Raw genomic sequence first — 16,623 nt, 5'->3', positions numbered from 1 at the left:
TTGAGAAGTATGCTTTTGATTCTTCTGCATGTAAGACACAACGACTACGCCCAGCTCAACGTCCAATCGCCCTGCCATGCTCCACCCTTCGTCAAATCATTCAGACCTGACAGCTTCAACACCCTGGTCGCCGAGTCATAGTTCACCTTGGCCGCATCAATGGTCAGGTCATTAAGCTTGACTTGACCAACACTAGACACGCCAAAGACGGTGACATTGCCGAGTGTGTTCGCATCCTTGAACGAGCCCTTGACTGTCGCCTTGATCTTTCCCTCCATGGCAGCGAAAGAAATGTCAAGCGTGTCAGAGGGCTCGAGCGATTCTCCGTCGTCGACGTACAACGAGCCGCACGCCTCGCCGCGATCGCTGAGCGCAACGATGAGACCCCATGGGTTCTTGCGAGATTCGGTCGTGGTGTAGCCAGGCTCTTGGGTAGGCAGAATTGCGCCACCACGGACGAAGACGGGAATGTGACCTAGAGGCGCGGGGATGGTTGTGTTGACACCGGCTTGAGCTTGAACACGCTCGCCAGAATACCAGTCGTACCACGACTCTCCATCAATGATACCAGGGAATACACCCTTAACACTGTCTACCTGGGGCTCGAGCACAGGAGTGACCAAGATGTTAGGGCCGAGCAGGAACTGCGTATCGACGCCAGCGAGTTGAGGCTCGTTGGGGAACTCCCATGCTAAAGCACGCATGACAGTAGACCCGGTGGTATGTGCCTGGTGGAAGAGGGTGTACATGTATGGCAGAAGAGTGTAGCGGATGTTCATTGCCGTGCGCGAAGCAGAAGCGACACTGTCCCATCGGTACGGCTCTTGCGGAATAGCAGAGAGCACATTGTGGTTGCGGTAGAAGGGGAAGAAGGCAGAGAGTTGCATCCATCGCGAGCACAACTCAGCGTCCGTGTTACCATTGAAGCCGCAAGTGTCAACGCCGAACATGGGAATACCGAAGAGTGAGAACGAAAGCGCTTGAGGGATGGAGAAGAACATGTACGCCCATCTTGACATGTTGTCTCCACCCCAGTGTCCAGCCCACTTGCCGCTGCCGGCGAAGGTTGATCGGCCAATGATGAAGGGACGCTTTCCTGGGAAGACTTCGAGGAGACCCTGGTAGGTAGCGTTGATGATCTGATGGCCCCAGATGTTGTGTATATCGTATTCTTGCACACCATTTGCATGTGTAGCATTCGGGCTAACGGCATGGACTGCAAGATCGCCTTGGACATGGTTGATGGTATAAGGAGGGTAATTAACATCTCTTACTCCAGCTGTTGGAGCCGTCCTCAAATAGACAGTAGAGGTAGATGACGAAGTCGAAGTTGCCGATGCAGCGGACTGACTGGCTGACGCAACAGAAGCAACAGTAGCTTCAGTCGCATTGGTGATGTTAAAAAACTCAGGGTAGTCGAAAACCATGTTTCCGACCTCGCCCGGAAGCGAGAATGGCGGGTGAACAGGGTTGAGCGTCACATTGCCAGTGCCGCATGAGCCAACACAGAAGGAAGAGACCTCTTGCATGTCGAGCCAGAAACCGCTAAACGGCACCTCCTTGTACCATTCAACCATCTCCTTGATCCACCACGCCTGAGCCTTGGATGCCATCCAGTCAGGGAAGACGGTGTAACCAGGCCAAACAGCACCAATGTATTGACTGCCATCAGGGTTGTTCAGGAAAACACCTGACTCGTTGCCTCGGGCATATGTGTCGTACGCATCGCTAGCGTTCTGGGGGTTGGGGATGTAGATTGCACCGTCAACAATAGGCACGAAGTGTTGGTTGTTACCGTGAAGCCAGCCAAAAAACTCTTTGACGTCTGATGGCGGGAAAGTGACAGGGTCAAGGGTGAAGTCCCGGTACTGGTCCATGTAGTCAATGTCAAGCCAGATGGTCTCCAGGGGAATATTGAACTTCTTCATCGTTTCGACAACTTCCCTTGTCTCGCTCCAGTTGTGGTATCCCCATCGACACTGATGGAACCCGAATGTCCAGTATGACTGCATGGCCGGCAGGCCGATCGCAGATGTCTGATATTGCTTGGTGACCTCTGGCTGTGTCGGCCCATCAAAGAAGAATAAGTCAATCTCGCCACCCAAAGACCTCCAGGTCAACTTTGTAGGATTGAGTACAACTTCCATGCCGTGTGTGTTGCGGTAGTACACGCCATGGGAGGCAGACTCGTAGGGTGACCCCTTTGCCTCATCGCCTGTGTTGAAGCTAGTCTGTTGTATCTCCGACGACATCAACGCCCTCTTGTTCTTATTGTCTGCCTTGCCGGCTTCAAAGTAACGCGTCTCGAGGTAGAAGGGATGGCTGCCGTAAAGGTTACGATCGATCGGGTCGCCTACGTCCGCAGCGTAGATTGTAGCCGTGAAGTTGTTGTTGAGGCGCAGTCCGTGAATGCGCTCGCCGAGACCGTATAGGTTGTAGTCTTCGGGCAGGCTGTTGACGAACTCGATGAACTGGTTTTCGTAAACGAGATGTGTACCCTTGGTGGTGAAGATCGCATCGCCACTGGACTTTCTGGTGACGGTGAACCAGAAGGAGGGCTCATTGCCCCAATCGAACTTCAGATCGATGTCCGCGAAAGAACTTTCACTCTTGGGTCGCGGGATCAGGTCTTCTGGCACGATCCATTGTGAGCTGTTCGAAGCATCCAGATGTGCTGGCCTGATGTTCACAGCCAGCCTACTATTGCTCTGGTACTCAACCTTGAGGCTCAACACATCGATGTCGGTACCGTAGACGTTGCAAGGCTTTCCAGCGAGCGTGAGGACCGCGCTCAATCCTTGATCGTCCTGCTCAAGGGCTGATGCTGTGTATCCAGGGCAGACGTTCTGCGCATTGACTGCTTGCGGGTCCTGGATGTTGGGGAGGACGTTCGCGCCCTGATCCGCCGACGCGGGAATCGTAAATACAGGTCGAAACGACGTCGGCGTGCCGTTGAGTGTTGTGCTCCACCCGCCATCTGAAGAAGCTGCGGGCGTAACAGCCTGCGCATGTGTCAACGCTACGCAAGAAAAAAGCGCCGAAGCACGAAAGAAGTTCGTGCGAGCCATTTCGTTTCAATCGCGGCGTTCGCGATCAGAAACGCAACTGATTGCACTATGAGAGATTGGCAAAGAGGCCCGAATGTCCTTGAAATTTTCATCAAGGGCAATTGCAGGTACATATAGCTACCCCAGTCTCTGCCAAGGTGCGCCGATCAAGCTCGCAAGCTCCCCGCATGACTGAGGCGGATGACGATGGCCAGGCACATTGACACCAGGGGCGTCTGCATTAGCGAGGCGGCGGGGAAACACAACACGTCCCTCGCGCCGACATTAGACGAATCGGCGGTCGCGGAGAGCAGCATCTGCTGAACTCATGAAGTAGCTTCCACAGGGAAGCTTCAAGCTTCGAGGCGCCCGTTGCTAATGCTTAATGGTGTTGTTGACCAGTGTGTAGTAACATACCGGAACGTAATAGTGGCGCTGAAAGAGCCACGACAGCAGCAATAACGCGATATCGATGAGTGCCATCTAGGTAAAGATAGGTAGGTGAACAGCCGTTTTGGAACCGTTCACGGGGTTGTGTTGATGAAGGTCTCGATGTCGGACCGTGAGGCTCGAGATCTGGTGATGCCTGCATCCCGACGACGTTCCGAGCTTGGAAGGCGCCTGTTGCACTACGACAGAACATACTGGCGTCGCATCTCAACGTTTTGTAGCCGCATGCTAGCTGTGTGGTTGCACAATGCAGATCTCCCCACAGCCTGTGGTGGCAGATCTGAATCAGTATCTGCCTGAATTGCTTGTGTGATCAAATCTCACCGTTCTGTTTGAACATTCATTATGTTTCCGTTATAATTACATTATGCAACATTGCAACACAGAAGCATTCCGTATCGCTGTACGAAACTGAGTCTCATGTTTCGTGATATCTAGCATTCAAACATGCTTGAAGACATCGGACCTTCGCTGTGGGCCGTCTCACAGTGACTATAGTTGGACGCCAAATTACCCCACTCCAATCCCCTGACAAGCATATAGGAAATAGCGCAAAATGATAGTAATACATCTCGTTGGTCAAAAGTCGGGCCATAGAGGCGGGTATAGGTACAATTGAGGCTTTTAGGAAATATCTGAACAAAGGAAATCGTTGCAATCGGTGCAATAACGGTAGAAGTTCAATTCGGACAGTCCGTGGAAATACTCGTTGTCAGAGAAAGATGTTTACTAGAACGGCGAGTAACTCGTCGGTCGACTGTCGTCGCTAATTCTCCTCTTGAACATCGTGTAAGAGTCTTGCGTGCCCTCCTTGGGGAGATATAGACCCTCGGCAGGAAGCCAGCTTTTCCTCGGCTTGTGTGGTTTCTGAGACATTGAGCTGTGCAGAGAAACGCGCGCTGGCTTCGAGGGCATTACATATACTGCGGGTGCTAGTATGAAGTTTGTTGAAGTAGGACTGGGCGTCGCGGCCGTGCTCGGCGATAGCAATGATGGCGAAGATGGCGTAAGAGGCCGTGGTGAGAGTGGTGCTGGTAAAAGTCCACGTTCTAAATCTCGATGGGGATGGCGATCTGGGATCGGGGGTTCCGATAGTGTTGAAGGTGGTATGGCGATGAAATTCGGCCGCGTTGGTGACCTCCTTGGGCTGCGATCTGGAATCGATGGTGCTGAAGTTGTCAAAACTGTATCTTCCAAGTTCGTCTGTTCTGTGCCAATAATGTCCTGATACCAGTCATAAGATTTGAAGCTGAGACTGGGACTTGGAGGTGATGACAGCCCGGGGAGATGAAGCTGTGGCGGTCTGCTTTGCAATCTCTTCAGTGTGCTCTTCCTCTTCAAACTTCTCTCGCCGTCCTCTCCCTCATCGCTAACAGTCGGAGCTGTTGACACCCTGGTATTGCGGGGGTAGGGCGCCAATTCTATCTCAGACTTTCGCTTGTCCGAACTCAGAGAGATTGGTGGCGTGATTTTGACAGGCGGATGGTACTCCTCAAATCGATACTTTGTTCGATCACGTGGTGTTTCGCTTTCACGTGGTGTTCCCGTGTCTCGTGGTGTGCTAGCCATTTTGTACATCACATCGTCGAATATCATGCTCTTATTGATGTTGACGTTCACTGTGTATTTCTTCTCCGTTGTTGTGGGTGGTGGGGGCAATGGCATATCCTTAGGCGGTAAAGGTAGACGCTTTTGGGTCGACTGAGATCTTTGGCGCGTTGTTACTGTGGATGAATTTTGCTTCTCGTCGGCAGCTCCGTCTTTCTCGAACCGATGGTGGCTAGCAACCTTGTGTGGCAAGACTAGCTGCGCAAGAGACGCAGTGTGTTCTAGATCGTACTGCTCGCGAAAATTGGCGTACTGTGGACTGTTCGGTACGGAAGCCACAAGTGTTTTCTGATCAGTCGCACTCGATACGGACCTGCTGCGGTTGACTCGCGACGATTCTATCGTAAAGCTGGGTATCTTCTGTACTCTTCTCCGCCATAACCAGATGCCTAGGCCAAACAGTATTAAAATGAAGCTCAGAACTCCCAGACCCAGCCCCGTTGCTGCTCCGGAGCTCATATGCGACGTTGACCCTGAAGTCGAGCCTCCAGCTGGACCAAACGGGGCACCATCGATCACTCTAGCGCAGACCCCTTTCGAACATATCTTGTTGCTACCGCAATCACTGTCTGCCGAGCACTTGGCACTGGGTGTGGATGTCGGAGTCGCGCCGATAACGTTGTTGGATGTGTTTGTCGTCGCGCTGAAAGTAGAGCTGCTGGTATCAAGACTGAACTGCCGATCGACGATGGAAGAGGTTGGAGTTGCTTGTGATGTGGTAGTGCTAGTGGCCGAGGATCGTTTTGATGTGGTAAAACTTGTCGTCGGTTGTTGGCGGCGCGTGCTGAGGGTGGTAGACATTATAATTAAGAGAACCAGATGTAGATGTACGCGTAAAAACTGAGCTGCCCCTGCTTTAGCTCAGGCAAACGGTAGCCAAAGTCATGTATGGAAGTACTAAGAACGACAGTGACTGGATGTGTGTAAAGAAAGGTCGGTCCTCTCAGCCTGGCATTAAGGGTTTGCAATAGTGAACGTCCGCCCCGGAATAGCCTTCGCGACAAACCGCGATGAGATGCGAGGGGTATACCTCATTATTGTAGCTCTCGGCAAAACACATGGACCGAAAGCTAATTCACGATCTCGAGTTTGTCAATTTTGGGGTTAAGCTTGTTTGACCAGGATAGCGTGTTACCTAGCGTTGCACCAGCAAACCTTCGCGGAAGAAGCTATCGCGCTAGAACCTTGACAGGAGGACGTTGCACGGAAAAAGAAAGGAGAAGCCGTTGAAGGCGATGTGAGCACGTTGTCGGCGTTGCGCAACAACAGTCTGGTACAACAGTGATTTCGCTATCATTGTGGATGTCAGCCTCGGCCGGCTTTGCAGTCAAGTTTGTGAGAAGTTGTGATTGCTGCAGCGATGCCGAGTCATGCTGAACCAAATCCGTCCCTGACGAGATCCAATTGTTTCAAATGAGCGAATTGGTACCTTGCATGTACTATTTCCTGAGCGCCAGCCAATTGAGCACCTCCTTCGCGTTCGAATCGGGAGGGAAGACGGGATACCATACATGGATGATCTTTGCATCCTCAACTGCAAGCGCAAGTCTCTTGATCAGTTGCTTTCCTTGCCACTCAAACGTTGGCAACTTGAGAGCTTCCGCGAAGGCCAATTCTTTGTCCGAAAGGAGGTCGTAGGGTAAGTGCAGCCGCTCTTTAGCCTCTGTCTGATATGGGGTGTCTTGAGTCGACAAGCCGAATACGTTCTTCACGCCGAGCTTCGCCAGCTCGGCAAGCTCATCTTTGAAGCTGCATGCTTGTGGAGTGCATCCTCTCGCTCCCGGAATAGCATTCCAGTCGTCTGTGATGGTCTCTCCGGGCGCGCCAGTGCGTGGATAGCAAAATAGGATGGTCAATCCTGAGAGCGATGAAACATCTACCGTATTGCCCGAGGTGTCAGGCAGTGTGACCGAGGGCATACGAGATCCTAATAGATGCGAACAAGCGCCATCATCCTTGGGGACGGGCAGTCCAGACGGGAAGGTGGTGTCTGTTTCGGGTCAGCAGATCTCCGCACCTTCGGTGTTGTTGACTGACGAGACATGGCGTGGGAGGCTTCGACTAATGATTCAACCGTCAGCCACACCCCGTATCTAAAGGCAAATGCAAGCGATGGTCGGCTGACACAGCTCAAACGATTGCTTGTGTTTATTCGATTGTGTTTGAAAACCGTAGATGGTGACGCTTCCGGCTTTCTGTATCGCGACTGCCAAAGGAGCGGAGAATCGACGCCAAGAGTCCGTACCTCGGAGTAGACTAGCGGTACCGGAGAAATGCTGCTCCTATTCGCTGACAACCTGCAGTCATACGATGTTTGTACAGACAGTGACAGATATGGCAGTTACATGCTTGAAGTGTATGTATCTCCGAAGTGCTCTCGTGATCTCCTCAGGGTATAGCACGGCTACTAGAAAAAGAGAGTCAATCTAGCCAATACCTCTTATAGAGACCAGCCAGACAGGTGGTAGATACCAACAATTGAGCAATTAACAGAACAGAGCCATTAAGGACTAAACGTCTGATCTCGCGTCACAAAACATGTAGCAGTAATCTCCTCCGCTCCAATTGGCCACACCACGCATCAAAACGTCACTTCCACACCTTATCGATAAACATCCAACCCAACGCGTCTCCATCGCGCGTAAAATACCCATGTCGTCATGCAATCGTGACCGGCCGAACAAATCACATCACAGCCTTTAGCTCCCCAGTAAGCACCCCGCTATTTGCCAGCATCATCACCTCACCTCCAGACGCTCTCTCAACCGCGCAATTAATGCAATCTCTACGTGTCTTTCGGCCCTTACGAAGTCAATTCAAGTTGCAATTCAGTTCCACAGCTCACCGCCAGTTTAGCAGCACAGCTCGCATCATGGCGCAGGAATTCAAGCTCAAGGACGTGACGTCGCTAAATCTGAAGAATGGAGAGAAGAAGGAGGTCGAGGTTGAGGGTGTGGAGGGAGGCAAGGTGTTGCTGTTGAAGGTGCAGGATCAGGTACATGCTACAAGCTCGACTTGCACGCATTACGGTGCACCATTGGCCAAGGGTGTTTTGACACCCGAGGGAAGGTTGACGTGCCCATGGCACGGAGGTATGTTCCATTGGACGATTTGTTCAAAACTTTGAGCTGATGTGGGATAGCTTGCTTCTCTGTCGCAACTGGCGATGTCGAAGACGCCCCTGCTCTTGACCCGATTTCAAAGTATGAGGTGTTTGAGCGCGACGGTGCTGTGTACATCAAGACCGACGAGGCCACATTGAAGGCAAACCGGAGAGTCTTGAACCTGAAGTGCTCCTCGGTGAGCGATGAGCAGGTCTTGGTTATTGGAGGGTAAGCGTGACACCATTCATGAGAGAATCATAGCTAATAGAAACAGTGGCTCAGGCACACTCGGCGCGGTCGAAGGTCTGCGAGGTGGAGGATACACCGGCAAGATCACCGTTGTCTCGAAAGAAGGCTACCAACCGATCGACCGTACCAAGCTGTCCAAGGCCCTACTGGCAGACCTGTCGAAGGCGGCGTGGAGACAAAAGGACTTCTACAAGGATGCTAAGATTGACTTCGTCGAGGGTGAAGTTAGCGGCGTTGACTTCTCCAGCAAGAAGGTCTCGACCAAGTCGGGCAAGGACTTCGACTACTCCAAGCTGGTACTGGCAACAGGTGGAACACCAAACTGGCTCCCACTTGATGGCTTGAAGGGTGACCTTGGCAACGTCTTCTTGTTGCGCACCCTGCCAGACACCCAGAACATCTTGAAGGCTGTCGGTGACAACGGCAAAAAGATTGTGGTCGTCGGAAGCTCTTTCATCGGCATGGAGGTAGGTAACTGCTTGGCTGGCATGAAGAACGATGTTACGGTTATTGGCATGGAAGAGGGTTAGTACGAGCTTTCATCTGACTGATCATCCGCTAACAGTGCACAGAGCCAATGGAGCGTGTGATGGGTAAGAAGGTTGGGAAAATCTTCCGCGGCCTCCTAGAGAAGAATGGGGTCAAGTTTAAGATGGGCGCTAGCGTGGAGAAGGCCACCCCCTCAAAGAGCGACTCATCCAAGGTCGGTGCCGTGCATCTCAAGGATGGCACCACACTGGAGGCGGACCTGGTCATCGAAGGTGTGGGTGTCAAGCCTGCTACGGAATATCTCAAGGAGAACTCTGCCATTACCCTCGAGAAGGATGGCTCAATAAAGACAGACGAATCCTTCGCCGTCGACGGACTCAAGGATGTCTACGCCATTGGGCGACATTGCAACTTACCCTTACCACGGCCCTGGCGGGAATGGCGCACCCGTTCGTATTGAACACTGGAACGTCGCACAGAACGCCGGACGCTCAGTGGCCAACTCGATCAACAACCCGGGAGCCAAGCCCAAGCCATTCATACCTGTCTTCTGGTCAGCTCTCGGCTCGCAACTTCGATACTGCGGTAACACAGCTGCTAGTGGATACGACGATGTGGTTCTCCAAGGCGATATCGAGAAGCCATCATTTGTCGCCTACTACACAAAGGGAGACCAGGTGGTGGCGGTGGCCTCGATGATGAAGGATCCGTACATGACACAGAGCGCAGAGCTTATGCGGAGAAACAAGATGCCGGGTAAGGCTGAGCTCCAGAAGGGCATCGACATCATGGAGATTGGCATGCCTAGTGAGATCAAGATCTGAGTGATGTGCGAAATAAAGGCGCAACATGTGGCGATAAGCATGAGAATAGCCGTAGAGCAGATTATTAAATGAAGTCCAAGCGATGTAATCCCACCGTGTGACGTCAAAAAGATCGCCTCTAACATCGCTGACCATGGATCCCAGACATGGCCGCGGTTTCGGAAGGAAGGAGCGCGAAGATGGAGTAACAACGGCCTCGAAAAGCTACCGGGAGGTGGACCCGAGTGACACAAGCAAGCGTTTCCCAAGCACCATCAAATTTCCGAGGTTACGCCCAATGCAGAAGATTCTACACTTCTTCTGCAACTTTAGGTAACGGCGTGTTTGCGATGCAGCAAGATGCCTGCTGGAGTGATCTTCTCGGCGCGCATCATCTGTCAGAAGCCAGCTACACGCTGCAAGTCATTGCACGGGCGCCGTCATTGGGCGCGGAGCCGAAGAATGCGCCAATGCATGCAGGGAACGGCCCTTACAGCCACCGCCATGCTTCGGCTGAGACACGGTGACAGTTGAGCGACATCGTTTCTCTGTGTCGCTGAACCTTTTTCGCGACGTGGAGTTCCTTGCTTGTGCTCAGGGGCACGCGTTGAGCGTTTTACGTCAGGAACGCTTTGGCGGGGAGATTCCTGTGATGGTGTTGGTGTTGATGTTGACGTCGCGTCGACGGCGCGTGTTAACAAATTGGAACCTGTGATGCATGGATATATGGGGCCGAATAGGTCGTGGGCGAGCAAGACATGCAGCAGCATGGCAATATCAGGCGGGTTCTGCTCGCCAACAATTGGGTTCCCATGGAGACGACACGTTGGGACAATGCGAGATGCTCGTGAAGTAGTTGGTGATAGAGTTCTGTGGTGTGGTACTTTGTACATCCATCTCGAGATGATGAGACGGCCATGCACGTGCAGTGCACGCTGCCCTGGAGCACTGAGCGCTGAGGACTCCGCTCCAGCATTCCAGCCAGCAGCACTGACTGCTCTCCACACATGACATCGTGGGAAGGAGTCAGTGTGTTCTTAGTGAGGGCGCATAAAGGGCAATTTGCGCAACGACGCCTCTGCCGGGGCCTTTGTGTTTGAAACAGCTGGCATCCTTGCAGCGCCTAATGGGGACTTGCAGCGATGGAAGCAGAAAGGCGCTCAGTGTGCGCGCGCCGTTGTATGGTGATGCCCAAGAGCGAGCGCGTGCTGGGACAACCCAGGTATTTACAGTGTGGGAATCGTGTGCAATCTCGCTGATCTGGTGGCCCGTGGTGTGTGCGCTCTGGCGGGTTGGTGTTAGGCCGAGGGCGTGGTGGTGGTCACGGTGATGGATCTCCTTTCTTCGCTGCCCTGGTCATGGCTGCGTGCTAGCTACTCACTGTCTACCGAGATTGCGTCTGGGTCTTGTTCAGCCGCGCTTCCTGCCTCCTCCACTCACGTCAACCAACACGTCCAGTCCTCGATCGCTTGAGAGACGGCGACCGTTAGATAGCCGGCTGCTGCTGTTTTCCGCTGCAGCTCCAGCACCACCGCGCCCGCCCAGCCACTCTCGGAGCCTGAGGCTGCTATCAAGACAACCCGGACCGTCGCCTGCTTCCGTTTCCTGCACGCTCGCTCATAGTGCACGTGAAGACACTGCATTGCACATTGCATCCTGCTGCCGAGACGAGCCCCTCCAGCCCCCAGCTGCCAGCTGCCAGCTCCGCGCACCCACGACGCGCTGCCGATCCAATTGCTCGACTTACACGTCCTCACCGCTCCGTCGCCGCTTCCCATTTGCCAGCGCGCTGCAGCATCGCAGGCCCGCGGGAACTAAAGCACGCCGCTGTCCCCGCCAACGCCCATTCGACACTGTTGACTGTTTTCTGGCCCACCACCGCAAGTGCACGTCGTCGATTCCCACGCCTCCAGCTGTGAGACACTGCATCCCCCGACATGGCCGCCGTGGCATCGCAGCCGCCGCATGGCCAGCAGTATTACCAGCAGCAATCCCCTGCAACCGCATCGCCCGCCTCGCAGCGCCGACACGCCCAGCGACCGAGCAATGGCGCGTCCCCAAACACCCCGGCCACACCGCAGACGCACCACTCGTCCGCCGCAACCACCCCCCGCGCCCAACCACTGCCTCCCTCGACCCAGAACTCGCCCGCCGTGAACAGCACCGCGACGGCAGGTGGCCCAATGCCGCCTCCACGTTCATCCTCGCACCGCACCCCGGCCGGCTCATCACAGCGCGACGACTCTGCACGCCGGAGAGAGAAAGAGAGCCCCCGCCAGCCCGCCAGCTCCAGCAGGTCGCAGCCCCAGCACAGCAGATCCGCCTCCGCCGTGGGTCAGACGCCCGCCGGAACCAGCCTGCCCCGCGAAGAGAGCACAGTCATCAACCGCATAGTGGTCGCTGACCCGCAAGAAGACATCGCCCGTGCAGAGGCGCGGCAAGCAGAAGGCCGCTCGGGCGCATCCGGCGCGGACCTGACTCCAATCACGGGACTCGGTCTCGTTGGCAGCGAGGGCGTCGACGATGGCGGCCGTGGAGCAGGAAGGAGCCGACAAGATCACTCCAAATCTGAAAACGCTAAGCGTAGCAAGTTTGGCAACTACATCCTTGGGCAGACGCTCGGCGAGGGTGAGTTTGGCAAGGTCAAGATGGGGTGGAAGCGGGACAGCACCGTCGAAGTCGCTATCAAGCTCATAAGAAGAGAAACGCTCGGCAGCAACTCGAATCGATTGGCCAAGATCTACCGCGAGATCCAGATCCTGCGCCAGCTAGACCACCCTAACATCGTCCGGCTACACGAAATGGTCGAGACCGACCGACACATTGGTATCATCCTGGAATACGCGTCCGGTGGTGAACTCTTCGACTACATTCTCAACCATCGCTACCTCAAGGACGGCCCTGCGCGGAAGCTCTTTTCCCAGCTCATCTCTGGTGTGGGCTACCTCCACCGCAAGGGTATTGTGCACAGGGATCTCAAGCTTGAGAATCTGCTGCTCGACCGCAACAAGAACATCATTATCACTGATTTCGGGTTTGCCAACACATTCGACCCCAATGATGAGCTCGGCGAGGAAGTCGAGTACCGCTTGGGCGACAAGGACTTTATCAAATCTCTTGGCCTCGACGGAAGCGATGCATCCCGCCGTGGTGACCTCATGCAGACCAGCTGCGGAAGTCCATGTTATGCCGCGCCTGAGCTGGTCGTCAGCGATTCCTTATACACTGGTCGCAAGGTCGATGTATGGAGCTGTGGTGTTATTCTGGTAGGTCCATGATTCCGTGCATTCTCACTCAAAGCTAACATTTGAAGTACGCCATGTTGGCTGGCTATCTGCCATTCGACGACGATCCAGCGAACCCGGAGGGTGACAACATCAACCTACTCTACAAGTACATCGTTTCAACACCACTTACATTCCCCGAATACGTCACACCACACGCCAGAGACCTTCTTAAGCGGATACTCGTACCTGACCCAAGAAAGCGTGCGGATTTGTTCGAGGTGGCGCGTCATAGCTGGTTGGCCGATTACTCGCACGTGGTTGGGTTCATTACATCCAGCAACACCGCAGCGAATGAGGCCCAGCAGGCGTCTGTCTACTCTAGCAGTAAGGATTTCGTCGACATAGGACGAATTGAAACTAACACGCCTGCAGAAGACACGTTCGAACAGCAACCTCCTCTCGCTAGAAGCGCTTCGGTCCGCGAACCCGGCAAACCACACACAGCCGTTGCTCCTGCACCCGGTGGTCTCACTGCGAAGCGGGAGCAAATCAATTCACCACCCTCGGAGAAGCCGAAGACCACACGCGACAACAAGCGGAGAACAGTGCAAGTCGAATATGTGGCACCGCAGTCGCAGACCCAACGTGGCGAGGCATCACCACCAAATGCCGCCGCTGGACCCTCACGAGTACCGGACGAGGCGCACGCTACGGATGGCTATTCATCGTCGACTGGCACTAAGCAACGATCTGGTGTGCCCATTCCTGTTGGCCGTCCCCGACAGGAACAATCTCAGCGCTCAGTCTCCGACTACACAGCCTTTGGAAGTGCGCCACAGGGCTCTGCTGTTCGTCCGTCTACTGGCGGTGCTCTTGGTGCAGGCAACCGCCTGCCCTCGAGAGGAAACTCATATGGCCAGCCATCTTTGGCAACTGTTGCTCCAACCAACGCCGAGGGCCGCTTTTCGCAGCCAAAGGGCAAAAACTACTCTATCTCAGCGCCATATGTCCAGCCCGAACAAGCTGGTGCGGTAGACGAGAGCATTGGCCAGCCTAGCACGCAGCGAGGACATTCGATCCAGCTCGGACCATCAGGCCAACACGGAAAGGGTGGACACAAGAGGTCGAACACTGTCACCGAGACTTTGGGACGCATGACCTCCATGTTCTCTGGTCGCCAGCCATCATACTCGCAGGACCCCAAGGAGTCGTTGACTTCGCAAAACTCATACGCGCCCTACCCGGAGGAGAAGAAGCAGAGAAGCTATCCTCCCACTTCCATGGCAGCTCCCATTTCGAATGATGCCATTTCAGCCGGTAGACAAAGCACCGATTCCGGTCGGCGATCGTTCGGCTTCAACCGCAGAAACACCAACAATTCCAATGAGACGGGCAAGCCATCTCGCCGCTTCTCGCTGCTCCCGTCTTCGCTTTCCAAGACTTTCTCCTCGCAGCAGCGCGACAGCATGCCCGCCAAGTCTTCCCATCACGAACGCAGGGATTCAAGTGCTCGTCCTCGTGCCACCTCCAAGCCTGGAATGGCGTTTGGCCGTGGAGACTCTCGCTCTCCCAGCCAAAGCACCACGGGTAGTATCCGCCCAGGCTTCTACGATGGCCACCACGACAGCAACAGCCGGATTCGCAACGCCAACGCCGCAGGCCCTAGCTCAGCGCCCGCGCAGCAAACGCAATTCGACTATCCGCCCACCGCCCCCATTGGCGACGAAAAGTTCCCCAACCCCAGGGATCCTCATCCGTCCCAACATGGGCGCAGGCCAACAGACGACTCGGACTTGGATGACCAACGGAACCCGTACCCACAGGGCATGGGCGGAGACGACCAGCAGCAACGCAAGGGCGTGCTGCAGAAGAGCAGGAAGTTCCAAGACGCATACGAAGATGGAAGCGGGAACAAGGGGGGATCCTCCGGAAGTTCGAAGCGCGTCATGGATTTCTTCAGGCGCATGGGCAAGCAGAGGACTGGCGGGCGGTAGTGTTAGCCACGAGCAGTTATAAGGATGTCAGCGGAGTGTGTGTGTGAGAGAGCTGTATTTCTTGAGTACATTATTGGGGGTTTGAGCTCTGCTTTTTGTTACTTTTCTATATTCACGCGCGCTGGTCCTGAGCTGCAAACTGGATACCTCTTTCTTTTTCCTTTTCATTCCAAGCGGGTAATTATTGCTGTCAAACTTGCATTAGTACCGGCGTTAAACTTGTTGTAATCCTTTTTTTTCTTTTTGTGTGTGTTCATTGGGGGACAGAGGGGCGATCCTGGGTAACAAACTACTCTCATGTAATTTTTATTCTCGGGCGCTTTCTGGAGAATATTGGGGGTTCGATTTGCAGTGTACGAGTTGCGAAAGGGCGCATATGCGCGCGCGTGTGTGTATAGACTTGTTGTGTGTGTGTGTATTTCTGAGGTTAAATTGACTTGCAAGCTCCCTTTTTCCTGTGTTATCTTGCGACTGGTGAAGTGGTCATCATACTCGCAACTTTCCCCATCTTTACCAGACTACCTGCCACACCGTCCCACTAAACCCTAGAATCTGGCTAAACGCCTCGTCCCTCTGCCGCATATCCCCTAGTACGTACTCATTCCCATCGGACAAGACAAGCTTCAAATCCAGCCCGGAATCGCTTGGGAGTTTTCCAAGCACCTTTTTCGCTACGATGCGGTCTTCCTTCTCGATCCTACTTATCTGGCTGTACGCAAGGGTGAAATGCATCTTGTGCCCCACGTTCGACACGAAGCGGCACGCCGCCTTGCTGATGACCAAATGGCCCGCGGAGGACTCGTGGTGCGCGGTGTAAAAGCCGTAATCCCCTTGCACCAACCCTGCAGGCGAGGTTTTCAGCGGTATAGCGGAAGGATCAGGTGTGTGAGAGGCGGCAACCCGCGATCCTTCAGCCTGGACATATTGAATCGCCCACTCGGCATGCGTCGGTATATTCCAGAGCAAGCGTTTCGTCGGACTCAGGAGCAGTCTGTACTCGGGGAAATTGGTAGCGAGCGGGAAGACGGCGAAGAAGGTCACGCCCATTGCAAACGTCGCGGTTTTGACCAGCAACCACACCGGCGTCAGCGCTGTCGCCAGTATGAGCAGGAACAAGACGGCGAGAGTAGACGCCGTGCGCGCGGGTTTCCTCCACTCGTAGAAGTTCCTCACGCTCTCGAAGAAATTCGCCATGTCGGCAAGTTGGACCATTAGCCAGGGGCCGACGACTTGGACGATCTCATCCGCCCATTTGTCGTCGCCGCGCTTGGTTATGAATTCTGTGAGGGAGAGGGCGGTTTCGTGCGTGGATTCGGCGTGCTGGATGTCCGCGCGCAGATCTTCGAGGGTGTTGCCGTGCAGGCGGCGTTCGAGGATCAAATATAAGACAGCAGATAGCTGGGAAATTGTTAATATAGACGGTTTGGTGGGGATGCGTTGGGGTCACGGGCTTACGATTCCAGGAAGAAGCAAGTTGAAGTACCACAAGAGCAGGTAGATCAGGAGGTACTTGGATGTTTCGGCGGGAGACTCCCAGCGGTAGACGCGGCGGGTTGTCATGATGAATTCTTGGAATGGCGAGGTGGCGACGATTAGGCGCTCGATATTTGGCATGAGGGTTTCTTTGGAGGGGGTTGGGGGGTCGGAGCCGT

At 54.3% G+C, this 16,623-nt stretch overlaps 7 protein-coding genes across 7 annotated transcripts; 2 read left to right on the top strand and 5 right to left on the bottom strand.

Annotated features, from left to right (window-relative positions):
• Positions 1-44: 44 nt before the first annotated feature.
• On the bottom strand, positions 45-3,068 carry SNOG_11356 (hypothetical protein; the record flags this gene model as incomplete). The annotated part of the gene is made up of 2 exons (XM_001801548.1): positions 45-1,216; positions 1,352-3,068. 2 exons carry the CDS (start codon positions 3,066-3,068, stop codon positions 45-47), a joined length of 2,889 nt encoding a protein of 962 aa, XP_001801600.1.
• A 1,158-nt stretch (positions 3,069-4,226) lies between these two features.
• On the bottom strand, positions 4,227-5,906 carry SNOG_11355 (hypothetical protein; the record flags this gene model as incomplete). The annotated part of the gene is made up of 1 exon (XM_001801547.1): positions 4,227-5,906. The coding sequence occupies one exon, from the start codon at positions 5,904-5,906 to the stop codon at positions 4,227-4,229; it is 1,680 nt and encodes a 559-aa protein (XP_001801599.1).
• Positions 5,907-6,179: 273 nt separating this feature from the next.
• Positions 6,180-7,024, bottom strand: SNOG_11354 (hypothetical protein; the record flags this gene model as incomplete). Its single annotated transcript, XM_001801546.1, has 1 exon — positions 6,180-7,024. The coding sequence occupies one exon, from the start codon at positions 7,022-7,024 to the stop codon at positions 6,545-6,547; it is 480 nt and encodes a 159-aa protein (XP_001801598.1). The 3' UTR covers positions 6,180-6,544.
• An 870-nt stretch (positions 7,025-7,894) lies between these two features.
• On the top strand, positions 7,895-9,858 carry SNOG_11353 (hypothetical protein). Its single transcript, XM_001801545.1, has 4 exons — positions 7,895-8,197; positions 8,248-8,437; positions 8,484-8,964; positions 9,024-9,858. Exons 1-4 carry the CDS (start codon positions 7,978-7,980, stop codon positions 9,405-9,407), a joined length of 1,275 nt encoding a protein of 424 aa, XP_001801597.1. The 5' UTR covers positions 7,895-7,977; the 3' UTR covers positions 9,408-9,858.
• A 221-nt stretch (positions 9,859-10,079) lies between these two features.
• On the bottom strand, positions 10,080-10,764 carry SNOG_11352 (hypothetical protein; the record flags this gene model as incomplete). Its single annotated transcript, XM_001801544.1, has 3 exons — positions 10,080-10,145; positions 10,245-10,620; positions 10,685-10,764. 3 exons carry the CDS (start codon positions 10,762-10,764, stop codon positions 10,080-10,082), a joined length of 522 nt encoding a protein of 173 aa, XP_001801596.1.
• A 923-nt stretch (positions 10,765-11,687) lies between these two features.
• On the top strand, positions 11,688-14,971 carry SNOG_11351 (hypothetical protein; the record flags this gene model as incomplete). The annotated part of the gene is made up of 2 exons (XM_001801543.1): positions 11,688-13,016; positions 13,064-14,971. 2 exons carry the CDS (start codon positions 11,688-11,690, stop codon positions 14,969-14,971), a joined length of 3,237 nt encoding a protein of 1,078 aa, XP_001801595.1.
• Positions 14,972-15,481: 510 nt separating this feature from the next.
• Positions 15,482-16,585, bottom strand: SNOG_11350 (hypothetical protein; the record flags this gene model as incomplete). The annotated part of the gene is made up of 2 exons (XM_001801542.1): positions 15,482-16,369; positions 16,427-16,585. The coding sequence occupies 2 exons, from the start codon at positions 16,583-16,585 to the stop codon at positions 15,482-15,484; spliced, it is 1,047 nt and encodes a 348-aa protein (XP_001801594.1).
• Positions 16,586-16,623: the final 38 nt, after the last annotated feature.

The sequence above is a fragment of the Parastagonospora nodorum genome, assembly GCF_000146915.1.
Source record: "Parastagonospora nodorum SN15 chromosome Unknown scaffold_19, whole genome shotgun sequence".
Taxonomy (NCBI): domain Eukaryota; kingdom Fungi; phylum Ascomycota; class Dothideomycetes; order Pleosporales; family Phaeosphaeriaceae; genus Parastagonospora; species Parastagonospora nodorum.
Note: the sequence above shows the minus strand (reverse complement) of the source record. Positions and strands in the feature narration are given on the sequence as shown.